At 43.4% G+C, this 27,772-nt stretch overlaps 1 protein-coding gene across 1 annotated transcript in view; it reads left to right on the top strand.

Annotated features, from left to right (window-relative positions):
- Positions 1 to 5,644: 5,644 nt before the first annotated feature.
- Positions 5,645 to 27,772, top strand: part of LOC145418433 (uncharacterized) — a 37,009-nt gene continuing 14,881 nt past the window's right edge. The window contains exons 1-15 of the mRNA XM_080286851.1: positions 5,645 to 5,724; positions 6,537 to 6,698; positions 8,682 to 8,805; positions 13,755 to 13,932; positions 16,781 to 16,911; positions 18,148 to 18,316; positions 18,993 to 19,093; positions 19,629 to 19,816; positions 21,048 to 21,317; positions 21,732 to 21,869; positions 22,151 to 22,408; positions 23,396 to 23,556; positions 24,233 to 24,386; positions 25,149 to 25,253; positions 27,686 to 27,769. Of these exons, the coding sequence (XP_080142977.1) occupies positions 5,710 to 5,724; positions 6,537 to 6,698; positions 8,682 to 8,805; positions 13,755 to 13,932; positions 16,781 to 16,911; positions 18,148 to 18,316; positions 18,993 to 19,093; positions 19,629 to 19,816; positions 21,048 to 21,317; positions 21,732 to 21,869; positions 22,151 to 22,408; positions 23,396 to 23,556; positions 24,233 to 24,386; positions 25,149 to 25,253; positions 27,686 to 27,769 (2,238 nt within the window). The 5' untranslated portion in view covers positions 5,645 to 5,709. The remainder of the gene's footprint in view (positions 5,725 to 6,536; positions 6,699 to 8,681; positions 8,806 to 13,754; positions 13,933 to 16,780; positions 16,912 to 18,147; positions 18,317 to 18,992; positions 19,094 to 19,628; positions 19,817 to 21,047; positions 21,318 to 21,731; positions 21,870 to 22,150; positions 22,409 to 23,395; positions 23,557 to 24,232; positions 24,387 to 25,148; positions 25,254 to 27,685; positions 27,770 to 27,772) is intronic.

The raw sequence follows: 27,772 nt of genomic DNA on the forward strand, positions 1-27,772 counted from the left end.
AGTGACCTCATCCCAGGTCATTTTCGGTCTGCCTCTCGCAACCCAACCCACGACGTTCACAGTTCTCACTTTCCGTACACGTTTGTCATCCCCCATCCTCTCCATATGCCCAGCCCATCTCAGTCTACCCCTCCTCATCACAACACCAATACACTCCAGTCCCATCCTTCCTCCCAAACCATCTCAATCTACCCCTCCTCATCACAACACCAATACACTCCAGTCCCATCCTTCCTCCCAAACCATATCAATCTACCCCTCCTCATCACAACACCAATACACTCCAGTCCCATCCTTCCTTTCGACCTAAATTAGCGATACGAAACTTGATGGTTTCATAGTGTAATTATAAGTAATTATGTACAAAAATGATCTGCTTCTTTTGTGCATTTTAAAGCATGTGTATGTAATATATTCATGTTTGTCCCGAATACAACGACAGATTATACAAAATGTGCTTCATACAGAGGGAGAGAGCCTGTTCCTACACCCCACCTGCCCCTACACCCCACCTGCCCCCACACCCCACCTGCCCCCACACCCCACCTGCCCCTACACCCCACCTGCCCCTACACCCCACCTGCCCCTACACCCCACCTGCCCCTACACCCCACCTGTCCCCACACCCCACCTGTCCCTACATCCCACCTGCCCCTACACCCCACCTGCCCCTACACCCCACCTGTCTCTACACCCGACCTGCCCCTACACCCCACCTGCCCCTACACCCCATCTGCCCTACACCCCACCTGCCCCTACACCCCACCTGCCCCTACACCCCATCTGCCCTACACCCCACCTGCCCCTACACCCCACCTGCCACTACACCCCATCTGCCACTACACCCCACCTTTCTTTCCCTTCGGTGTGCAAGGCGCAGTGTAGCGATCAGGACATATAGTGAGGGAAGGCAGTGGCTGTGAGATGAGAACAGAGGCAGTGGCTGTGAGATGAGAACAGATGCAGTGGCTGTGAGATGAGAACAGAGACAGTGGCTGTGAGATGAGAACAGAGGCAGTGGCTGTGAGATGAGAACAGAGGCAGTGGCTGTGAGATGAGAACAGAGACAGTGGCTGTGAGATGAGAACAGAGGCAGTGGCTGTGAGATGAGAACAGAGGCAGTGGCTGTGAGATGAGAACAGAGGCAGTGGCTGTGAGATGAGAACAGAGGCAGTGGCTGTGAGATGAGAACCGAGGCAGTGGCTGTGAGATGAGAACAGAGGCAGTGGCTGTGAGATGAGAACAGAGGCAGTGGCTGTGAGATGAGAACAGAGGCAGTGGCTGTGAGATGAGAACAGGGGCAGTGGCTGTGAGATGAGAACAGAGGCAGTGGCTGTAAGATGAGAACAGGGGCAGTGGCTGTGAGATGAGAATAGGCATTGGCTGTGAGATGAGAACAGAGGCAGTGAACTTGGTCACCCTTTATCCAAGCCAGATGTGCAGACAAACCCACAACTCCCCCGAAGGCGTGACAGACGGACGCTGGCGTAGAGTTGGAGAGCACGTCTACTGCTGATATTCAGAAAGAAGCAGTATATACATCTGAAGGAGGCTGAGTCAATTACTGATGCTGTCGAGCCTTATCTGATCCCGACCCTTTCATATGTGAGCTCATTAGGTGTATTTGTAAACTGAGTATACCGTAAACCATTATGTTTAGTGAATGTAAGACTATCTGTCTATGTCCTATAACCAGACGCCTTCATCCTGCAAGAGGTGCCCACAAACAAATCGCTTCCATGTCGCCCTGTCCCCTGCCATGCCTCTGCCCTTCCCTCAGCTTCCACCACCCCCTCTCACTAATATGCCCCTCTACTCCATCCCTCCATCTGTTTACATAGGACCCCATGCACATAACTAGTAGTGATATTATTAGTTGAAATCGAGAGGAAGTACTTGGTGTGTAATGACTGTATATTGCGATGAATCTGATGAAGTACGTGTATGTGTCATAAGTATTGGTGTGAGAATATGCAAATTAATTCTTGCTATTTGCGGGTTTTGCCCAGTTAAGTAATGGAGTCAGCGGGTCATTTTCTTCAGAATACCGCGGTTGCAACTGTTTTTTTGTCCTTATAAATGCTACCAGCGAGTGCAATTTAAGATATGTGCAATTTATTTTAACGAATTCGTCTCAGATTGATATCAAATTGCAGTTATTGCATAGCGAACAGATTAATATAGCTACGAAAATGTTGCCCTCAGAAAATACGGTCTACGGAAATTTAAAAGGCTCGGATTGGGCAATTAAATCTCCGCTTTTGTCATGGCACCTGACGACGTTGTACATAGATATGTTGTATTTTAACTAATTCGCTTAAAATTGATCATACGTTGCTGGTAATGCATGACTAACACACTAATCTAGATTTTAGAAATATGGTTGTCATCAAAGTATACGTAATATACATAGTTTAAAGGGAAATTAAATCTCCCGCTCCTGTCACTGGCGCCTGACAACTTTGCTGACCAATAAGCAGTATTGCCAAGGTACCAATTTTCTGCTACATGTAAGTATATTAACCTCTGTTTAGCGACAGGAAGTCTAGTTATATTCTAGATAATTTTACTAAACGTTTGCGATATTTTAGTAGCCATACAACCTTTCCTAGCAATATTAAAGCAACAACAGTCCATTTCCCAACGATTTTTTATTTTTTTACTCTATTCTAGCGGTTTTTGACAGCATATTTAGCGGTATTTGTGGCAGTGGCTATGGCAAAGCTGCCCGCAAGGCCTCCATACACTTTGCAAAGTAGTTCCAAAGGCGATCGAAATATTAACAAAATTGGTATAATTAACCTTATAATATTTTATTTAGACACGAAATTGTATCCAAATGGCGAGTTTGAGGATTTTAAAGACCGAAATGGAAAAATTGTCTACATGAGTCAATGTTTGGTGCGGCGGAGGAAAGTGGAGCAACCAAACAAGCCCACCGTTTTCGTCCTGTGGAGGTCCTCGCTCAAAGTAACCCGAGTTTTGGGCATTTGGGGGCCTTTAGTGGCTATTTGGGACGCTGAAGGTGCTGCTGGGGACCCCAAGGACACCGGCGGAGTGATGGACTGCCTGTAGCCGCCAAAAAAACGCGTAATTGGTGAGTGGGCTGTATGTGAAAGCTTGCAAGGGCCTCTGTAAACTCGACTCATTTTGAAGTTAGCGAAGGAGTGTAAACAAGAAACAGCTGACTGGCATGAATGAATGACGTAACGATGGCAGCTGACCGCGTGTTGGGTCATAGGAGCCCCATGACCCCGTAGGGCAGGACCATAGACCAGGCTCCCTCTCTCGCTATATAATAAACTGCCATTGTCCTTATATCAAACGTTTTTTAGAACTTAAGTGAACAGTAACGTAATTTGCTTAAAGTTTTAGCAGAAGGAAAGGTTAAGGAAACTGAATTACATTGATCTTGTTTGACAGGACAGGTGAGCATATTCCTTGTCGGATTTGTTAAATAGATTGCCATTACCCTAATTACAAACGTTTTCTGGAACTTTTGTAAACAATAAATGGAAGGGTGTAACTTGCCTTTATTACTGGCTAAACAAACAGGACAAGAAAGTGACTTAAACATGACCTGGTGTGCCATCATGGGTGACCAAAGTCCTCCTCATGATAAGCTACCTTTCCTTATTTCACACATTTTTGTCAATAAAGCAGACTCTGAAATTTGTCATTATTTAGTACCAGGTAAATAAAAAGGAGAAATTGATTTAAACATGGTCCTCTGCTAGGATGGTTGACCAAATTCCTTTTCTGACTGTCAGGTAAATTGCCATTATCCTGATGATAATTATATATATATATATATATATATATATATATATTATATATATATATATATATATATATATATTATATATATATATATTCCGTATATAAGAATTAGCAAACAGTAACTGCAAGTGTATAATTTATTTTAACTACTAGTTAGACAGACATAAGAAGTAATTGATATAAACCTGACTATATAGTAAAATGGATGTCCAGGCTCCTTCTCTCATAATAAACTGCTGTTGTCCTTATTTCAAGCATTAGTGTTTGGCCATGTGGAGAGGATGGAGGGTGAAAGACTGACGAAGAGAGTGTATGTGAGGGAGGTGGAGGGGGAAAGAGGGAGGGGGAGGCCGAGGATGAGATGGAGAGATGGGGTGGAGAGGTATATGAGAGAGGGGGGTGTGAGTTGGGAGCAGGGCAGTGAAATGGCGGGGGACAGGGCGACTTGGAGGCGATTTGTTTGTGGCCACCCCAAACAGGATTGAGGCGTCTGGCAATAGATAGATAGATAGATAGTTTGAACTTAAGCAAACACAAGGCAGTGTGGTGGTTTGTACTGCACTGTAGTTACATACACTTGAAAAAAAAAAAAAATGGATTTGAACTTAAGTTGACCAGACAGCAGATTTCTGTTCTGTGTAGGCTGCCTTTTTCTGCACTTTATCTTGGCCAGAGTAGTTTTGTTTCCTTAGTTATGTCAGTCTGTTTGGTTAGGCTGGATTTGTCTTGATATCAGGCTAGGTTAGTTTGTAATGTGAAAGTTGAGGATATAAAACATGCTGCCTGACACCCACTGACATGCAGCCCGTAGCCCACTTGCTGCTCCAGCCATACTCTGAGGACCTAAGTAGTGAGGGTAGCCCACAACTGATCAAAATACTGTAGTCTGCAGTTTCCTAGAATATGATAACTAGTGCAGCAACACCAGTGAAAGCACAGTACGACAAGATATGGTTGTAGTGGTTTACTGGAGTTGTATGCATGCCACTGTATGTTTTGAGACAGGCCGACACTGTTGGCATAGAGGTATTACACCTGAAAATGCTGATGTGTCAGACTCGCACTTGGCCAGCCGTTTGAGTATTTGTCCTGTGTAGTTCGAGTACAGTATTTGTCTTGCTTAGTCTGAATATTTGTCCTGCTTAGTTGCTCAGTGCAGTTGGAATGTACCTAATTTCCAAAACAGCAGTGGCCAGTGTTTTTCCTTTAGTGGCCATGGTCATGTCAGAGAAAAGAATAGTTAATGAAGAGCATTGGGTGGTACAAGAAAAGTGGAAAAACTTTGCTTTTTTGTTGGTATTAACCCAGCGTGTTTGATGTAGGCAGCATGTAGCTGTGGCCAAAGAATACAACATTCAATGACATTATGAAACTAACCATGCATCGAAGTACTGTATAATGAATACAGGACAGTGGATAGTTATGTGAAGACAAAGTTAAGGGGTTGGAGCAGTCATTGAACAAACTGCAGTCAGTATTTAAGAGCGCTCATCGTCAGTGATGCTGCAGTTAAAGCAGGCTGCAGGATTGCCTATGAATTAACTTTCTTAAGATTGAAAGACAGTCTAGAGGAGTGTATGTGAATGTGGCAGAGGTAAGGAGGAGGCTAAGGAAGAGGTAGAAGGATGGAGCGGAGGTATATGAGAGAGAGGGGTGTGAGTTGAAGGGAGGTCAGCCAAATGGCAGAGGATGGTGACATGGAGGTATTTAGTTTGTAGCCACCCTTTACAGGATTGATGTATCTGGCAATAGATAGATAAATCATAATTATTTCCTCTGCAGGCTGTTAGTCTGATGTGGGTGGGAGAGGGCAGCATGGATGACAGCAATCAAACCACAGCAACCTGGCCCACTGCACCAGCACCGCCGCCCCCACACACACCCACACATGAACTTGCCACCACCCCAAACACTGACTCCACCACACAGATGAAGCAGCCACAGGTATGTTTGATGATGACAATGCTGACAGCAGTGACTGTTTATGATGACAGCAACAATCTATCTATCTATTGCCAGACATCTCAATCCCGTTTGGGGTGGCCACAAACAAGTTGCCTTCAAGTCGCCCTGTCCCCCGCCATTTCACTGCCCTGCTCCCAACTCACACACCCCTCTCTCTCATATACCTCTCCACCCCATTTCTCCATCTCATCCTCGGCCTCCCCCTCCCTCTTCCCCCTTCCACCTCACTCACATACACTCTCTTCGTCAGTCTTTCACCCTCCATCCTCTCCACATGGCCAAACCACCTCAGTGTGTTCCTCATAATGCTTCCTATCACATCCACACCACAACGCTCCTTTATATCCTCATTCGTCAGCCTGTCTCTCCATGTGACTCCACAGGCTCCTCTTAAATAACTCATTCCCACTGCTCTCACTCTTGACTTGTGTCCTTCCAACAACGTCCAAGCTTCACTTCCATACGTTAGAGTTGGTATCACAATACTGTCATGTAGTAACTTTTTCACTTCCATGCTCACTTCCCTGTTTCTTATCACTGCTTTCAAGGAACCAGCAACCTTTCTTCCCTGCTGTACCCTTTCAAGCACTTCACCCTCCAAACCTCCATCCTTACTCATCACACTACCCAAGTACTTAAACGTACTCACATGATAATGACAGTAGCAATAATTATGATGATGATGATGATGATGATAATGACTAATTATAATGACAGTGATGGTGATGGTGATGATGATGACTGTGACAGGACTATTGATGACATCAGTGACGACAGTACTAATTTGCCAGGCTGGTGGTGGAATAAATGATGGTGAATCAAGTGGTTACAGTGATGAAGAGTCAAATGATGAGATGGGGGAGGAAGAGGAGATGCTGTCAGAAGAGGAAAGAGAGAATCCACAGAAGAGGAACAAGGTTGACAACTCTTCCACTACACTGAATAAGGACAAGGTAGGAACATAACCTCCACGTAACGCAGCCATAGGTAAAAGGCAAATGTGTGTGTGTGTGTGTGTGTGTGTGTGATGTTCGTCTGTGTTACTCTGGTTTTGTGGGTGTGTGGAGAAGGGGGGCGTGCATTTACAACCACACCATTGAGCTTTCAGTTAAATTTTCCTTTATGTGAATGCGCCACATCTATTTTTGATTACCCAAGTTGTTAAAATTTCATATCAAACATACTCATTTCAGTGACATTGCTTTATATACTTCTACAAAGGCAAATGTGGATGGAGACTAATCATCATCATCATCATCATCATCTGAACCTCCTTTCTCATCCTAGTGCAGGGTGAGGAGTAGCAATGTCCAGACAGCCTAAGTTTGCCTATTTCAATGGGCCACGCTTCCATTCACTCATCTTTCAAACCCAGAAAATCCTGGCTCCATCTGATAGGCCAAAAGAATTTCACCATGTTCTGCAGGTTCACATATATTGTACCTATCTGATAGTCAGTCTGAATGCTGCCACGTTAAAAGGGGTGCCAAATCCCCGGTTATGCTCTTCTCCGCACAAAATTCATCCAGCCCGCCCGGTCTCTTGTCAGTCCCTTAGTCTCACCAACTTCCATACATCTCTTCCTCACATCCTTATCCACCATATCCCCCCACCTTCTTCTTGACCTACCTCACCTCCTCCCTCCTTGAGATTTGCTCAGATATACCTTTTTCACCACTATTGTTATCCATTCTCTCCACATGACCATACCATCTCAGTACACTCTCTTCAGTTCTGGTGTCCACAGACTTCCTCACTCCACATCTTTCATGAAGCACATTTCAGGTATTCCGTATCCTGTCCACCCTCTGTACTCCACATGCATTCCTCAGCAGTCCCATCTCTACTGCTTTTACTCTTGACTTTTCACTTTCATGCCACACCATAGTCTCACATCCATATGTTAAAGTTGGCACAAACTCTCCTTCATGTAAGCCTCGTGCAACTGCAACATTCAAGCTTCTGTTTTAAATCAAGGCCTCCATAGTACCTGCTACTTTCCTTCCTTGTGTCACTTTACTTTCCACTTCTTTTACACATTTTCCTCTTTTCTATCACCATACCCAGGTATTTGAACTCTCACCAGTTCCAGTCTCTCCTATCACCATGACATCACATTGGGAGTCACCTTTCATTAACCATCACTTACCTATTTTGTACATTTACTTTCAAGGCACAGCACTTACAGACATCCACAGAACTTTGCACTAGTCTACCAAGCTTTCATTTGGTATTTGCCAGTAGCATTGCATCATCAGAATACAAAAAATTCAAGATATTCCATCCATCACCATTCATTACCAATGTCATCCCTCTCTCCATTATTCGTGTTTTTACTTCTCTCATCACGCCATCTATATATACATATATATATTGAACAACCATGGAGACATCACACAACCTTATTACACGCCCACATTGATCATGAACCAGTCACTCACATGCACATTTACCCTTACACATGCCTCACTGCCATCATAAAACCTCTTGACGGCACCTAGCAGCGTACCATTTATACCACACATGCGCAAAACCTTCCACAATCCTTCCCAGTCTACTTTGTTGTATGCTTTTTGCAAATCCATAAATGCCATAAACACTATAGTCCTTCTCGCATGCCTTCTCCAGTATCTGTCTCACTGCAAATATGTGATCCACACATCCTCTGCCACTCCTAAAGCCACCCTGTTCATCACTTACTAGGACTTCAGTATCTCCCTTAATTTCTCACTAATAATTCTTCCCTATACCTTCCCTACCACACTCTGTAGACTTATGCCATGATAATTCTTGCACTCACTTTGCTCACCCCCTTTATTTTGTACAGGGTTACAGTCACTGCCTTTTTCCACTCTGCAGGCACAGTTTCACTCATCCATGCCTTCCTACGTATCTCCCACTCGGTCGCCACTCCACTGTTTGTTTATATTTTTCAGGCTGGTGATGGTAGTAATAAATCATCCTTCTCATTGTACTCCGGAATGAGTGACATCATCAATGAAGGCATCCAGAGCGGGTCTTCCCCGTCCCCGTCCTCCTCAGGATGCTCCACCCCATCACTGTCATCCCCGGCCAAAACACCAGCATTAGGACCAGCAGCACCAGGTATTGTTTTTGTGTGTTTGTTTATTGTAGTAATAGTTCTTGTTCTCTAAATTTTCTTTGTACCTTCATTTATAAGGCTCCATCACTTTTCCATGCATCAGCTGTGGTCACCAGGTGGTGGCTTTCTACACTTCTCAGTCTCAAGCAGCCTCTTTCTTCAGTCCCTTATCCCTGAGGTCACATTGCATGACCTGATCCAAGGTCTTTTTTTGATCTCCCTCTTGCTTCTCTACCCTCAAGGTTCACACCTCTCTTCACCATCATACTGTATTTTGAAAAGTGATTTAAAATGTGGGGAAGACGGGAGACACAACCCCATTTGAATTTGATAAACATTGGATTAAGTCCATCAGATAGGTGAGTGTTAAACTATATGCAGAATGTGTTTAGACTTCTCAGGTGGAGCCAGGTTTGCAGGGGCTTGAATGGTGAGTGACTGGGAGTGTGGCTCATTCATTTGACCATATTTTGGTTAGTGTCTCGTTTTCATTTTCTTAGGCTCCAATGTTGCATGCATCAGCCTTGGTCACTTAATGGCGGCTCTTCATGCAGATCGATATCTGGCAGCTTCCCTATTTAGTTCCTTAACCCAGTGGCCATACTCATTGACCTTGTCCTAAGTAGTTTTCAGTCTGCCTCTCTCTACCCTACCCCCTACATTAACACTTCTCACTTTCTGTACCTGTTATCATCCCCCATCCTCTCCACATGCCCAAACCGTCTCAATCTACCTCATCTCATCACAACACCAATACACTCCAGTCCCACCCTACCTCTCAACTTTTCCATTGTAAACCTAGTCCCCCCAGGCCTTGCACTCAAGGACGCTCTGCACATTAACTTAATCATTGCCATTTCTGTGTGTTTGAGCCTGCGAATGTCCTCTTCCTATACTGCCCAGGTCTCACTACCATACAGTATTACACTCCTAACACATGCTGTATACAAAGATTTCTTAACATGGAGGGAGAGCCCTTTCAATGTCAGGAGAGGCAACAGCTTGCTGAACTTCTTCCAACCACTCCTCACTCTAGCGACAGAGCTAGCTCCTGCCCCACCTCCAGCACAAACAGAACTCTTCCACACACTCAAGAGACTCACCAGCAAGATCAGTCCTTTAACGCCTGGCAATCTCTGCATGCTATCCCCGACACACTGCATACATGAACTCAGCCTTATCTCGCAGTCTACCTGTAATAGGTTACCTCTAATACCACTACATTTTGTATGCACTCACTTATCACAAGCACCGCACAAGATGGAATTACTTCCCACGCCTTTGTAACAAATCGCACATGGCCACTCTCCCTCATCTTTGACAGTACCCCCTTCAGTTCTGTTTTATCTGCATTTACTGTTAAGCCCTTGTGCCCTATACCATCTCTCCACCTCCTGAATCTCTCCTTAGACTCCCTTTCATTCTTTGCAACCAACACCAAATCATCAGCATACAACATCTCCCATGGGAGTTCTTTTCTGAAGTAAAGTGAGAGCTTCCAGTACTTTGATAAACAACAAGGGGCCCAAGACTGACCCCTGGTGCACACCAACATTCACGGAAAACTCATTGCTCAGATCTCCACTCACCCTTGCCTGGGTGCGAGCACGCTTATTGCCAAAACGACCCTAACCAGCCACTCCTCGGTCCCAAGCTTTCTCATTGCCCACCTCACTACCTCTCTAGGGACTCTATCAAAGGCCTTCTCCAAATCATCCTGAAGCTGTTGAACAGTGAATATGGCATCAGTGGTCCCTTTGTCTGGCATAAACCCAAACTGCATCTCATCAATATTCACTCTTTCTCTAAGCATACCTCCTAGAACTCACCATTACCTTCATTATCTGGTCTAAAAACTTTATGCCTCTATAATTTCCTTTTTCCAGGGCATTACCCTTTCCCTTGTACACATTTAGGGTTATGCCCTTCAGCCAATCATTTGGGACAACACACTCATATATACCGGTAATCGTATTTATCAGGTCAGTGACCAACATCACTCTTATATATCCTGAGGCTTAACTTTTCAGCAGTCAACTCAGACTCACCCGATGCCTTCCCCACCTGCATCCTGCCCGTTGCTCTGGTCACAGTAGTAGCATCAATCAAAGGCCAATGGCCAAACACTGGATATGCTGGCTCCAAACCTTCCCTCTCCCAGTCAAACTCCTCATTCAACAATTGGTTGTAATGCTTTCTCCATGCGTCTTTAATATCCCCACTGTTCACCACTACCCTTCCTTCATCATTCTTCACACACTGCTCACCTATGATATCCCTATTCTCCCTCTTCATCTGATTTGCCACCTTAAAAATCATATTCTTGCCTTCCACACGATGTAGGTTATGAATTAAAAGTCTCTGTGACTCTGACTTCGTCCTGTAAACTTCTTTCCTAGCCCTATGCTTGGCAGCCAAGTGTTCCTCTTTGTTACCACCCTTCTTCCATTCCTGGAAAAGCCTTCTTTTCTCCTTAACTGCAGCTCCTGCACCCTCATCCCACCACCAAGTCATATTATGTTTTGGTGGGTCTCTTGTCCGTCCATATACTGCATCAGTAACTGTCAAGAGGTTGGTCTTGAGGGCTCTGTACTGTTCGTTAACACTTAAATCCACATCTCCCTGTTGAGCTCATCATGCTGTAGAAGGCATTCCATACTGCTTGGTTTTTCAACTTCCATATTTTCCTCCTAGATGCATAGGTCCTCTTTTTCATCACACGCTCCCTAAGCACCATGTCATATATCAATAACTTGTGTTGCTGCACACACTCCATGCTCCCTATAACTTTAACATCCCTCACTAACCTTCCATCAGCCCTCCTGACCAGGAAATAGTCTGTCTGGCTGCTATTTCCCCCAGACTCGTACGTAATCAGCCTGCTCTATCCTTTCCTATAATGCATGTTGCACACCTTCGTGTTCATTGCCTCCCCAGACTCCAGTATCCTTACCCCTTCCTCATGTCTTGTACCGGATGCACATCCCCATGTACTCCTTCATATCCTTGAGCTTCTTCACCTACATGACCATTTAAATCCCCCCTAATACAATAAACCCTTCATCAGTCGAACTTTTAGAAGAACTTTTAGGCCAAGACCACGTATGTAAGTAGGCCAAATGCAGAGGTAGGGGGACAAAGGTGGCGCCAGGCCGACATGTGGCCGCCAGTCTGCTGCTTACCTGATTTCACTGGCTTTGAAGTCTCAGATTATCTTGAAGTTATGCAAAAAGTCAGTGAGAAGAATATTAATGAAGATGATGTCATCCAGTGGCTTGAAATGGATGCAGATGATCCTGAGTATCATCACCAAACAGAAGAAGAAATTGCTGAGTCCGTGGCTGGGAAGAAGGATGAAGACAATGACGATGATGACAACGAGCAAGAGAGCAGTGATGTTGGACGCAAGAATCCATACAAATTATCCCAAGTTCGTGAAGCAATGGATGTTGCAATACCTTGCCTGGATTATGTTGATGATGCAGAAGCACAAAATTTTTATATGCATGTAAGGGAGTTGCGAGGCTTGGTTATTCATTGCCAGTATTTGCAGCAGAAGCAGATGAAGATTCATGACTTCTTTAAGCCTATGCCAAGGTGTCAGCCTATCCCTCCTCCTGATTCCAGCTGTGATTCTGCTTCTACAGCTCTTCAGATAGCCAGCACTTCAAGAACCGTTGGCACGGACACCAAATAGTGTCTGTGTGTATGTTTATGAAAACTGTAATTTGACCAAATGAAAAAAAAATGTGTGCGTGTGATTTAGTGTACTGTTAAGTGATTATGATTAAAGTTCAGTGTTATTATTACTGCAAGTGTTACATTGCAGTCTGTTATAGTGAGTACATTTAAGTTTAATCCTTAATGTTCAGTGTAATAAATACTTGGTACTGTTTAGAATGTTACGTTAAATTGTGAACACCACCACCTCCGTCTCCAACACAAGCTGCCGACGGGTCTGTACTACCTCTAACGAAAGGTAAATTAGCTGCACTGAATTTTTTTTTTGTTTTTTTGTCTTTATTTATTTATTTATACACTGTATATGCTCCTGTAGTGTTGAAAAGACAAGTAATAAGTATTGTCTTTGCAATTTGGGGGAGTGAAAATCCATCTCCAACACAAGCTGCCAACAGGTCTGTACTGCCCCTGTGAATGATTTTCTACCAATTGAAGGGATATTAAATGCACTGAATTGTTTTTTGTCATAACCTATTTATATATATATGCTTCTTTAATTTAGTGTTGAAAGGACAAACAAATAAGGAAGTAAAGGAACATTGCTGTGTTGATTTGGATGTAATAGAAATGTTAAGAGAAATACTTTGAGATGGTTTGGTCATGCAGAGTGGATGGACTATGCGAGATTGACTAGGAGAGTGTAAGTAAGTGAGGTGGAGGGGAAGGGAGAGAAAAGCAAGGATTAGATGAAGGGATGAAGTGGAGGTATATATACCGATATGTGAAAGGGGGGTCTGAGTTGGAGGGAGGGCAGCCAAATGGTAGAGGACAAGGCAATATGGAGATGATTTTTTGTGGTCATCCCTTATGAGATTTAGGGATCTGGAGAGGATACAGAAGGGTGTCAAAGAGGCTGAGATTAGATCTGTCTAGTGTATGTACTGAGGTGGAGGGGGAATCCCGTTTGGGGTGGGAGGCCGAGGATGAGATGGAGGGATGGGGTCCCCGGAGAGGTCCCATATGAGAGAGGGGGTGTGAGTTGGGAGCAGGGCAGTGAGATGGCGGGGGACCTCACGACTTGGAGGCGATTTGTTTGTTCACCCTCCACCCCACATGGCCAAACCACCTCAGTGAGTGCATCTGGCAATAAGATCACATCCACATAGCACCATAGATAAATACATAATGTGTGTCATAAGAGGCTGAGATTACTAATACTTTAAATACTCCACAGGCTCAGGAGGAAACACCCCCTCTCCTGGCGTAACGTCACTTTCATCCAGCCTGGGGTTCAAGAGTAGTGGTGGTGGCTTACTTGTTCACCATCCTGTCACGCCCAAGAAACGAATAGTGACCAAGGAGAACACAGACCACCTCAGTGAAGAACTTAATCATGGTTATAGGTACGGTAATAAGAGAGGAAGTGAAACAGTAGAAGTTGTAGTAGTTGTTTTAATAGTACTGCATTGCAACCTCAAAAATTCAAATGTCTAAAGTTCGAATATGATAATTTACAAAATGCGTCATTTTTATATCCGAAAATTAGGTCACAAATGCCAGTAGACTCTTGCATCTTAAACTGATAGCTACACTTATCTGATAATGATGACCAACTGTAAAGCGTTTGGTCACCTATGATAAAAGTTTCCTTTCCTCCTTGTGGTGAAGAAGCTCATTATTCTTTTGTTTAGTTTTTACATATTCGGATTTCACTGTAGTTGTGGCTTCAAGAAGGTGTCCTAGCTTTGCTGATTAGTGCAGCGGTGCGAAAAAGTATGCAGCATAACAGTCCAGCCACAAGTACACAGTGTGTGCATGTGTTGTAAGACAATTGTGGTGGTGGAAACACAACCATGTTATCATCGTCATCATCATCATCATCCATACCTCCGTTCCCACCCTAAGGCAGGGTGAGGAGTAGCATCGTTCAGACAGCCCAAGTTTACCCAGTTCAATGGCCCACACTTCCTTTCACTAATTATTCAAGCCCACAGAATCCTGGCTCCATCAGATAGGCCAAAAAAATCTCAGCACATTCTGTAGCTTCATGTATACCTATCTGATAGAGTCATTGCGAATGCTGTCACATTAAAAAGGGTTGCCAAATCCCTGGTTATGTGCTTCTACACAAAATTCATCCAGCCACCTCAGTCTCTTGTCAGTCCCTTAGCCTCACCAACTTCCATACCTCTTTTCCTGACACACTCATCCATCATATCCCTCCACCTTCTTCTTGGCCTACCTCGCCTCTTTCCTTGTTCAGATTCGGCCAGATATACCTTTTTCACCACTCTGTTGTTATTCATTCTCTCCTTGTGACCAAACTATTTCAGTACACTCTCTTTGATTCTGGTGTCCACTGACTTCCTCACTCCACATCTTTCGTGAATCACATTATTCCTTATCCCTTCCACACTCTGTGCTCCACAAAGCTTACATTCCTCAGGAGTCTCATCTCTACTGCCATAGTCTCACATCCGTATGTTAAAGTTGGCACTAACACTCCTTCATGTATGCCTGGTGCAGCTGCAACACTCAAGCCTCTGTTTTTTATCAAGGCCATCATAGCTTTAGTTACTTTCCTTTCTTGTTTCACTCTGCTTTCCACTTCTTTTGCACATTCGCCTCTCTTTTCTATCAATGTACCCAGGTATTTGAACTCTCCCACCAATTCCAGTCTCTCTCCATTCACTGTAGCATCACACTGGGAGTCCCCTTCTCTTCCAATAACCATCACTTTACTCTTTTTTACATTTACTCTCAAGGTACGATGATCACAGACATCAGCAAAATTCTACACTAGCCTACCAAGTTCTTGTTCAGTATTTACAAGTACAGTAGTACTGCATCATTAGCATACAACAAATCTGAGATATTCCATCCATCACCATTCATTACCAATGTCATCCCTCTCTCCATTATTTGTGTGTTTACTTCTCTCATCACCCCGTCTATATATATACGTTGAACAACCATGGGGACATCACACAACCGTATCACACACCCACATTGATTGTGAACCAGTCACTTAGATGCCCATTTACCCTTACACATGCCTCAATACCATCATAAAATCTCTTGACGGTACCTAGCAGCTTACCTTCTACACTGTACATGCACAAAAATTTCCGCAATCCTTCTCTGTCTGCTTTGTTGTAGGCTTTTTCCAGATCCACAAATGCCAAAAACACCATATACGATGTGAAAATGTGAAAGTACTCAGCAGTTCTGTACAGATTGAAGCTAGGGTAAATAACCATCTTTGCACATGTTCTCATAGCTAAGGATGGTGTTTGAAACATGTCACTATACGCCAGTACAAATTAAATGTGGAAACCCTATCCAGATGGAGCTGCTTAACCCACTTGACCATCAGGCACCAAGCATCATATTTAAGTGATGTGTGAGTGACAAGTGTTTGGTAACGTTTGCAGAATATTGGTTGAGTTGATGTCCAGCTACCACAGAGGAAGCAATGCTCATCTCAGAGAGAGTTACAAGGAAAAGTTCATAGTATCTCAGAGACTTTCCAATCCATACCGAGGAGACACTTTGTACAGTATTTGCTGTTAACGCATGTCCAATTTGCAGTCGTTCTTTTGTGAGTAAGAGTTTATCCAGGCTTCTTTCAAACTGCCCTACAGTATTGCTCTTAACAGCAGCCATGGGGGGTCTGTTCTAGGTAATGCAGATTTGTTTGTGAAAAAGTTTTCACATACGCTGGTGTTAAATATTTTCAGTTCCAGCTTCCAGCAGCATTTGTGTAGAGTTCACATTGATACCAAACAATTTTCTTTGGTCAGTATTGTCAGACTGATTCAGTATTTTAAACACTTTAGTAAGCTAAACTTGTAGTCTACGAGTTTCTAATGAAAACAGCCCCAGAGCCCTCAAGTGATCCTTAGAACTCAGTTTCCTCTTGGATAGAATAAGCTTTGTATCTCTAGCTTAGACTCTTTCAAGTTGGTAAATGTTTTTCCTAAGTGTAGGTGATCAGGACTGCACAGCATACTCCAGAAACAGCCGTATTAAGGAGTTGTAGAATGTACAGACAATGTCTTTGTTCCTGTGATGCAACTGCCCCTGAATGTATTCTAGCAATTTCAAGACATTTTTCTCTGCTTTGATGAACTGTTTGGAAAATTCTAGGTCATGCTTATCAGTATTCCTAAGTCCTTTTTGAAATCAGAGAGAGAGATTTAAATGATGATGATAACATTTACCTGACTCTTATTTGGCTTATGTTGGCAGGATATTGATGGAGCTGATGTCAGACTATCACAAAGGCAGTAATGCTCCTTTCATGGACCCAGTGGACCTGGAGGCAGAGAAGAACAAAGACTATCTGGAGGTTGTCAAGAAACCATTGTGGCTAAAAAAGAGTAAGTTATTTTTTCATTCTTTGCAGGGAAATCCTTTCAACAGTAAGGGGTAATGGTTATCTGTCTGCATGTTGTTTTGTCTCAGGAAGATTTATTTCTCTATGTACTAACACCCCAGCAGTTGGGTAGTAATTAGCTGGTTTTGCACTTGGTTTAGCTTCATGTCTGTAAAAAATAGCTGCTGTGCCATGGCCATATGAGAGAGGGGAGTGTAAGCTGGGGAGAGGGCAGCGAAATGGCAGGGGACAGGGCAACATGTAGGCGATTTGTTTGTAGCCACCCTTTATGGGATCAAGGTGTCTGGCTATGTCCAACAAATGGGAAAGTGTTTAGAGGAAGCATCGTGACTTGATTAACCGTAACTCAAGATTTCTTGGCTCCTTGTTAGATTTTGTCTCAGGGAACAGTATAATAATGTGATCCTTGGCTAGTCAACAGGGGCTGTGCAGTTTGCTTCAGAATTTTAAAGAAATGTAATAAATAAGCTGCAGTAAGGATGAAATAAGTTGCAAACGGGTGAAAATCTGAGCCAAGTTAAGAGTATGCAGTAGTGTTGTGATGAGAAGGGGTATATTGGAATGGTTTAGGTATGTAGAGAGGATGGAGGATGAGAACAACTGGGCACAGAGGGTGAGAAATGTGAATGTTGAGGGTGGAGTTGAGAGAGGTGGACTGAAAACAACCTGGGATGAGGTCACAGAATGAAGGGACTAAAGAGGGAGGCATCTAGAAATTGAGGAATATGGAGAACTGCCATATGGTAACCAAGACTGATGCATACAAACTGTTGGAGCGTTTGTAAGGGAAACAGTACAGTACGGTATATGGATCAAGCAGCTTGGTAATTCTGTCTGCTGGAGCATGAGTGTGGTTTGGCACTGGTTTTAACTTGAGTCACTGGATTAACTCACTGATAAATGGTTATGAGGCAATATGTAGAAGATGTGCTTGTGTGGTTGAGTCAGGCATCCAGGAACTTCAGTGGTAAGTGAATGAGTGTTTCGCCCTTATAACTGAATAGACTCTTGGTTAGTTTCTCCTGTCTGGCCTTTTTATGACCCTCTGGACCCTACCTCACCCCATGCATAGGTAGACGTTTGAATGATGATGATGATGATGATTCTCTCCCATGATTATGTTGGTGATGATAATGATGATGATGATGATTCTTTCCCATGATTATTATGACGATAGGAGTGGTGATGATGATGATGATGATGATGATTTATCCCCCAGTCAAAGAAGATCTGCTTGTGGGACGGTACAGTGGACTTACAGAACTAATCGGTGACCTGCGAACGATGCTGGAGAACACCTATCGTTACTACGGTCCAGTTAACGCCACCGCCAAGAAGGGACTTAGACTCGAGCACATGATGGAACAGAAGATTGCACTCCTGCCCAAGTAAGATATCTGTTAGCTGTTGAATTTTGTGTATTGGCTATGCTAAAGAAAATGGAGTACAGGCAGCCCTCCACATTCGCGGATTCAACTTTCACTGGTCTCACAGATTCGCGGATTACCCCTCTGTGGAGCCAAGATTCTGTTTGCGGCTGCAGAATGTAGTGTGTGGATGCTTGCAGGTCATATCGGGCCAAACCAGGCCCACACCAAACCACGGCACAGGAACATGGTGGTTTGGTTGTAAGAAGTTGGGGTAAATATGTAGCTGATGATTTGCCCGCACTGACATGGATGTGCGTGAGACGCACTCAGTTGTGGGAGTCTGTGGAAGTCACCAGGCACATATTTACCCTAACTTAGTACAGCCATACTCAGTCAAAACTTATTTGTTATTAAACTTTTTTTATACAATTAGTCTGCTACTATTTGTCATATTTTATGCTGCTTTCAAGTCCCAGATATGGTTTATTAGGTACAGGATGTGCACACTTGCTCACAGGGGGTGATTTGCAGCTGTAGAGGCATTTACTGGAGGGCGCACCAAACATTCGCGGAAATTCCACATTCGCGGGGGTCTGTGTCGCCTAACCCCCACGAATGTGGACGGCCACCTGTATAGCACAATTCTAAATCATCCTGTTCATCACAATTCTAAATCATCCTGTTCCATCCACAGAGAGATGAGGGAGTTGTGCAGTTTGGAGAAAACATCCGGCCAGCCACCCGAAGATATTACACAAACACACAGGAACAAAACTGCAAAGATATCTGTCAACGGTAAGATTAGTGGTAGTGCCGAGGTGTCTATCTATCTGTCTTTCATCCTGTCCTTCCCTCATTTATTTATCAGTTTGTACCTGTCTTTATTCTGGCCTATCTGTGTGTCTCTCTCTATCTATCTATCTCTTAATTTGTTTACATAGATAGGCAATGAGGACGTGAATGAACATTGTGGTGTTGATGTGGATGTGCTTGAAAATGTAAAGAGAAATACTGTGAGATGGTGTGGCCTTATGGAGAGGATGGAAAGTGAGTGGCTAAGCAGAAGAGTGTATGTGAGTAAGGTGGAGGGGGAGGGCAGGAGCAGGAGACCAAGAATGAAATGGGTGGATGGAGTGGAGGGATATGAGGATGGGGGTGTGTCAGTTGGAGGGAGGTCAGGCAAATGGCAGAGGACAGGGTGATGTGGAGATGATTTGTTTGTGGGATTAAGTCATATAGCAAAAGATAGAAGATGAAGCCAGAATTCCAGGGGCTTGAATGATGAGTGAATGTGTCTGATCTATACATATATTCCCATCTGTTTTTCCAGGTGATAACTTCTTCTCATATGTGATGTACCGCGTGCGGGGATGTCGAGTCCAGCGCGAGAAGGAGATGAAGAGGCGGAGGATGGAGGCAATGAGACAGGCGAAGAGAGACAGAGAACAGGAGGTCATAGAGTGGGAGAAAAACCTTATGAAAGATCCTATTAACTCACAGATGAAAGCCATGTGGGAGGTAAGTGTGCCAGAGTCTGTATAATTAGAGAGAGAGAGCATGAAGGAAGTCAAAAGTGAATATATAAATAACGCAACAGACAAAGATATAAATATGGTATGTGAATAAAGAGAGAGGTGGGGGCCATGTTGGAGGAAGGTGGGCATGTATTCTGTTCATTTTAACCTGGCAAACATCCCTTTTGATTGCCAATGGTCATCATATTGGAGGGTTGATTTGACAGGGTAACTCTGAAAGGTTTGGAAATTGATAAGGCATTGTGTGTGTGTGTGTGTGTGTGTGTGTGTGTGTGTGTGTGTGTGTGTGTGTGTGTGTGTGTGAAAGGTCAGACCACACAAACACACACACATTGTGGGATCTTTGGTGTTTTTGTATATTAATCATCATGACAGTTTAACAGGAGTATGTCAGTGTACTGTTGCTGTGTTGAATTTATCTTACATTCTCTTGGCAGTGTTGAAAGTCTTTAATGTGCGTTAATTTCTCCCTAAGATTCCACAGTTTGGATACTTCATATTCCCAACCCAGATGATGATGATGATGATGATTAAGATTAACCTTTACTCAGACCTCATTCACTTCAGTTTTCATCACTTCGTTGATGTGGTATGTGGCCAGAGCATGTATGTGGCTCTGGGAGGATGGCCACCCCTGCCCCACTTTGTCCTGGGTCACCCATGGGCAAGGTTTAGCACCTGTTAGTCTGCCAAAAGATAGTAGGTGGATGGATACCATTGACCTGGGAGGCACAGTGATGGCAGGGGCACCATAATGGTTTTGCATAACCCTCCCAGGCGGGGAACTCAACGACATTTACCAGCAGTCAAAGTCTGGGCTGAGACTGCTACGCCTACATATCTCCTGTACACAGCTAATCTTTTTGAGGGCAACACCTCCTCCTGTTTTTGTGCATTTTCCCATGTGAAAGGACTCTGTTCCACCCTTGGAGAGGGCATGTCTTCCACAGGAAGGGAACTGGTTGCATGTGGTTGATGGGTCTGCTTTCATAGACAGACCAGGGTAGGGTAACTACAATAAATCATTCTCTCATTTTCTTCCAGTCTTTAGTTTTGTCTCCTTGCAGGAACCACAAATCTTTCAGATTGTTTTCTGAACCCTAAAAATTCTCAATATCTATGAGGTGTTCCAGGATGAGACCAGATGCACTCCTCTTATTCACTCACCAGCCCAGCCCTTGAAATTATAACTCCTTTTTTTCCTGTCATTTCAGCTTCCTCAAATTGGTCAGTTTGTCTTTTTAACGATGAAGACCCTCAACATCTACGAGGTGCCCCAGTACGAGATTGAACGCACCCTACTCATGCCCCGGGCCTCTCGCACCCTTGCCATGCTCCTCACATCCCTACTGTCATCACCGCAGCAGAGATTGAAGCTGAGCGAGAAGCCTTATATGCCCTATAAGGTGTGGGCACGAAAGTTAGCACACAAGACGCTGCTCTGGTACAGGTGTTTCTACAGGGAAAACAAAGACTCACAGAAGGTAGGATACATGATGACTTATATACAGATTGTGACGTTGTTAATAGGAGGCACGGTAGGCCAAGAAAGTGGACAGATGTGGAGTGGTATTCTAGTACAGTTAGGAAGCTTACTAGCACCTCTTCCTTACCAATTTATTTCTAATTCTACTTCATTACTATATTCGTTTGTGTTATTCATGCAATCTGTGTCGGTATTGAAAAGACATAAGAAGCAAGCCAGGGGATATTGATAAGTAGTTTAGTAAATTTGTTAAGGAACATTGGATGACGAAAAATGTCTTGTGTTCCTCTTCTTCATCAGCTTTTTGACCAGATTGACCTTAGTTTTATCATCACTATTATCGTCAGGGATGGAAATTAGGAGACAGATAATGAAGTAATGTAGAGAGTGATTAAAAATTGTTTGTCGTCAGGTTTTTGACCAGATGGGCATTGAGCCGCAGTTCTGGAAGGTGTGTGGTCCTACGAATCCATTTGACCGTCAGCTCTTCCATGAGATGACCTACCACCAGCGTGTGTGGCTTATAAAGACCCTGTGTGACTTCCTCCTGGTACGTATTCGTTCAGTCATTAACCAGTCTTTCTTTCCCATCTGGAGCATATGGGCCAAGGGCTAGGCTACCCAGTCCTGGCAGTTAAGGATAGGGTCACTTGCCTGTCTCATAGTGTGTGTGTGTGTGTGTGTGTGTTTTTTCTGCACAACCACTATCATACAAAAAGTGACTTAGGTTAAGAGGAAATGTGGCATTATTTTTATGAATGTATGTTCGTATAATTAATGTTTTTTTGGCGTATTTTTTTATTTATGTATTTATTTATTATTTATTTATAGCACAACCACAAAACTGTCCAAGAAGTCATTGTTGATCATCCAGAACAAGACCAGCGGGAGTACTACCTTGGCCAGGATCGCCATGGCAACGACTACCTCCACTTCCCTCAGTTCTGTGGGCAGGACCTCCGCATCTACCGCAGGGCCCGTGTGCCGTCCCCTGAAGTGTCCCCGCTGGAGGACGAAGTTGTTCCGGGGTCAATCCTTCCCTCAGAAAAGGTCAAGGAGCATCGCAAGTTAATGAGGAAGTTTAGACATGTGAGTTGCATGGAGGTATTGTGAATTGAGGCAGGATTCAATGAGCTTGATTGGTGAGTGAATGAGTGTGTGGCCCATTTCATTTGATAGGCTATTAATTAGTTTCTCACCCTCCCCTAGGATGGGAAAGGAGATCCAGATGATGATGATGCTTTTGATTAGTTCTTAAGAGAGGTGGTTGCCCCTCCATCCTTCCAAATTGCATGGCTAAGTAGAAGAATACATGTGACTGAGGTGGAGGGAGAAAGACAGAGTGGAAGACCAAGGGTAACATGGAGGGATGGAATACAAAAATATGAGAGAGGTGGGTATGAGTTGGAGGGAAGGCAGGCAGATAGCAAAGCACATGGCAGCATGGAGGCAATTTGTTTGTGGCCACTCCTTTCAAGATTCAGGCATCTGGCAGTAGATAGGTAGATACCAGTTGATAGACAGATACTTGATGTAGATTGATTGTTACCAGTATTTATATAGATAGATGCAATCCACGTACTTAATGTTGTGCTGCTTTCAAGTGACTGCCCTATCCTCTCGTCCATCCTTCTTTCCTTCCATCCTCTTCTGTATTTTTTCCTTCATTCTTCCCTCTTCCTTATGCCTGTGGGTGACTTTATACTTCCTCTTCTGTTTTTCTTTCCTTCATTCTTTCCACTTCCTTCTGCCTCTTGGTGACTCTATACTGAGTGATAAGCCAAATGGTTTCCTGTACAACAGGAAACCATTTACTATGTCGGGTGGTAACCATATAACCAAATCATGGCATCTGGTGTTTTAGTGGGTAATTAAGGTGCTCCAGTCAGATTGAGCCTGTGCAGGTTTATATCCAAGGAGTGGTTGGGGTTTATTGCTCACATAATGCTATTCAGGGATATGTGAGGCTGGTCACTCTCATCTTAAATGTCAGGACCCACTTGCCTAGGCCTAGGCTTCTGCACTCCTTGTGGGCAAAATAGTATTTGATGATGATGCAATTCTCTTCCCTCTCAGAAGTACGAAGAGGAGGCGGAGTGGGAGGGTTCGAGAGGAAAGAAGAGGAAACGGAGAAAAGGTCGAGGCCGTAGTAGAATAGTTGACCCTGAGGAAGAGGTTGGTTTGTGTAGCAGAAGCAGACCAGGCCACTTGAGGCAGAAACCCAGGGCTAGATACAGGTACTGTGTATTCCATCACGTGGTGGCAAGTGTCATCTACTCACCTGATGTAGTGCTGCCTAGTACTTCATCATCATCTAATATCCTTCACATTTATCATTCTTTTTCTGTCTGCCCACCTTTCTTCCTATTTCTTCCATCATTCCTGTCACTTGTTATTAGTCTTCTTTCCTTTTCAGATGGCTTTACAGTGAGTGACAAGCCTAGTGGTTTCTTGTAAGCCAGGAAACAGTTTAAAGTGCTGGGTGGTAACCATACAACCAACCCACACGTGTTGCCTACGTGTCAGCAAGTGGGCTGGTGGAGGGTCAGTGCCTCTCCCCATAAAACAACTACTGTAACTCAAAGACAAATGGCCACCCCTTATGGGATTATGGCATCAGGCTCTAGACAGGTAGATCCGTCTGTCTGTCTGGCTATCAGCAGGCCTTTGTCTTGCAATATGCATTTTTGAAAAATGGTTATACAACAAGTTAAGTATCGTAATGTTCAAAGAAGCAAGAAGATTGACAGTATGATGAAAAATTGATCATCACAGCAGTTACATAGGGAAAAAAATACTCTTCAGTAGAAAAAGATCCTAAAGTCTTGTTAATGGAACTCGTGAGTGATCTTATACCAAGTGATTGTATGATGAAGGTGTGCTTATATAATTGGCCCTTCATTCTCTTAACAGTGACCAGTTAGATGGGCTGGGTATAAGCTCGGATGATGAACCTCCAAAGTCGCGGTCTAGAGGGCGGAGATCCTGGGCGGCAGAGCTGTCTGAGGAGAGTGAGGCGGAGAGTGACCAACCCAAAGCACCTTCAGCCCAGACTGAAGACCCACCTGCCAGTACCATTGCTGAGTCAGGTATTTATCCATCTCAGTCCCTGTGCCTGTCCCTCTTATCATTCTGTCTGTTTACCTGTTTGTTGATCTGTCCATCTGTCTGTCTGTCTCTCTATTCCTGTCTGCTTGTCTGTCTGGCTGTTTTTGTATTTGTCTGTTGCCAAATGTTTTAATCCCTTAAGGGATGCCCACAGATGAGTCAGCTCCTTGTCACCCTGTCCTCTGCTGTCAGTCTCTCCTCTCTCCAGCCCTCCAACCCTTCCCTTCATCTTATTTCATCTCCCCCCCCCCCCCTTCACCTCACATACATTTTCCTAGTAGTCTTGCTCCCCATACACTTCACATACCAAAACATCTCAAGATATTTCTCATAATGCTTTCCACCATGTCACCATCAACACCACATTTCTCCTTCAGTTCCTCTTCTGTCTCTTTCCCTGGAACTCCACATGCTTTTCTCAGGCAGTACAGTAGTAATTCAGATAGGGGAGTTGAAGCTACTTGCATTTTTTTACTGATGGAGCCAGGATTCCAAGGGCTTGAATGATGACTGAATGGGAGTTTGGCTCATTCACTTGGGCAAACTTTGGTTAGTATTTCATTCCCTCAATTTTTTCTGGCTTCTCGCTCCACCTTGGAGTGGGAAAGGCGGTCTGGGTGATTTATTTACATGTTTTCCAGGTCAGTGTTAATAATTATAATGCTGTTTCTGTCCAGGTACTCTCTCGGCAGCAGCCACGGAAGGGGAAGGGGAGGGTGAGGAGGAGGAGGAAGGGGAGCCAAGGAATAGCCCTGTGCCACAGCAGCCCGACGCCCCCAGCCGAGCACAGCAGAAGAACCCTAGGATTAGACGAGGAGGAAAGAAGGTGAGGGAAGGAGAAGGGGAGGAGGTGAAAGCAGTCAATGCTTGTGCAAATAATAATGCATGTGCACAGCATGTTGCATGTGTGGTTTGCAGAGGAACAAGAAAAGTAGAGGAAGACGCACCAAGCCAAGACCAGCAGCATCACGGAACTGAACTCAAAGGAAAGAAAATAAGAAAGAGAGAGGAAATTGAGAAGGAAAAGGCATATGCAGAGGAAAAAACTTGTAAATTTTCCATGGATGAATGTGGAAGAATGGAACACACAGTAAACCAACTCCAGCCACATCATGGAATAGGACTTGAAGAAGGGAAGGTGAGAAAGGAAGAGGAGGCTGAGGAGGGAAATGCATGTGCGCGAAAAAAAAATTGTATCTTTTTTGTAGGGGGAGGACTAAGAAAAGAAATGCAGTACCAGCCACATCATGGAGTTGGATCTGAAGGAATGAAGGTGAGAGAGGAAGAGGAGGCTGAGATGGGAAATGCATGTGCACAGAAGACCATCGTATACTAACACGAGTTGGATGAAGTGTCGTGTGTGTTATTCTAGCCTTCTCATCGGACTCTCTGTGTTTTATTATTTTTTTAATACATTTAATCATTTTTGTTTGTTTTTCAGGAGTTTTTCTTTTTCTCCACGTTTTTTTTCCTGTTTGTGTTTTAGTTTTAGTCATTTACGTTTTTTTTTCAGTTTTTCGTCATTGTCTCCATTATGTACAGTTTTTTAATTTATTTTATTATTATTATTTTTTTTTTTCAGGTTTAGGCTTCTTTTAGTTTTATTCATGTGCATTTTTCTGTTCAGTTTTTGTGCGTTTTCTTTTCCGTTTTTGTGCGTTTTCTCCATTATATTAACATTACACTTTTTTTTTTTTTTAAATAACGGAACAAAGGAAGGAAAAACAAATGAATAAAAAAAAATACTCCATACACCAGATTACTGGTGTCTTCCATTCATCAAATATCTGTAACAGTTAGACTTGAACAGCTGTGGGTTGAAGTTTGGAGGGAAACAACTCTGGGGAAGCGAGTACCAGAGAGATGCAGTTCGGGGAATGAAAGAATTCTGATAGGCAGAAGTTCTGCAATATGGCTGAGTGACATTCGTCATGAGCGCTGCCAGATGCCCGTGTAGCACGAGGGAAGGCATGGAGAGGTGGCACAACGGACGCAACCTCGTCTGAACATTTGCCATAAAACTATCTGTAAAATAATGCAAGGGAGGCAACATTCCTTCTTATTTGTAGGGGAGGTAGTTATTTATAATGGCAGGGTTATTAATAATTCCTTTAGCTTTGTTCTGAATTTTGTCTAGTTGTTTTAATGCAACCTCTCCACATCCTTTCCACAAGGGTGAGCAATATTCAAGCTGAGAGCGCACATGACTCATAAATTACAGCTAACCGCTCGTCAGTGAAGAAGTCACGGACTCTTTACAATAATCCAAGTTTCTTGGAGGCAGTTTTAGCAAGTGATCTGACATGAGAGGTCCAGCTGAGGGCACTTAAGTGAAACACCAAGAATTTCAATACTTTTGGAGACAGGAATATTAGTAGCATTGAAGGTAATATACGAATCTGGCAATATGTCTATTAGTAAATTGTAGATACAAGTATTTGGTTCCTCATGGGGCAACGTAGGATTGGATGATGATGAATGATGATGATGATGGTTTTACAAGCATTAAATGAGACATTTCATGCATGCAAGGCCATTGACACATTATTCTCATCACCAATTATGTGAAAGCGCATAACAAATAGTTCAGTGTGCGATATTAAGTGAAGCGATAACTTTCTGTGCTTGTGGTTGATGGGTTGACTTGATTCAGAAGACTAGGGAAGCTCAGCAACAATATCAGCAACTTACTGTAGTTGTATTTTACAGTTCCCCAAACTGCATCTCTCTGGAACTCGCTTTCCCAGAGTTGTTTCTCCCCAAACTTCAACCTGCAGCTGTTCAGGTCCAGTTGTTATAGATATTTTATGAGTGGAGGACGCCAGTAATCTGGTGTATGGATTATTATTTATTTATTTATTTTCCCTCCTCTGTTCTGTTATTTAGAAAAAAAAAAGTTTTAGTAGCATACAAGAATTAGACTAATCTTGTGTAGTCCTGTCTCAGTATTTACAGTACTAATATCTAATCGAGTTTGAAATTTTTTTTGTTATTATTATTATTATTAATCCTTTTTTTGTGTTATTTTTTGTATTTGTAATCAGGTATTTGGAGTATTGTAGCAGTATATGAACAGCATGGTTGAGAAAACAGTGAAATCATTGTGATGATTATAATAGTGATAATAGTAGTAGTAGTAGTAACAGAGTAATAAGAATAGTAATGATAATAATAATGGTTACTAATAATTAATAATACAATAATAATAACAATTTGGTAACATAGGATAAAAATGTCTGATGGTTATATTGTCCACAGAAACCCACTTGTGAGTTATGTGGCAAAGCGTTTCAGAATATTGCTGCGCTGAAAGGGCATCGTGCTGTTCACACCAAGGAGAAGGTT

Source organism: Coenobita brevimanus, chromosome 114 (genome assembly GCF_032717465.1).
Source record: "Coenobita brevimanus isolate Jiangsu-jjx chromosome 114, ASM3271746v2, whole genome shotgun sequence".
Lineage (NCBI taxonomy): Eukaryota > Metazoa > Arthropoda > Malacostraca > Decapoda > Coenobitidae > Coenobita > Coenobita brevimanus.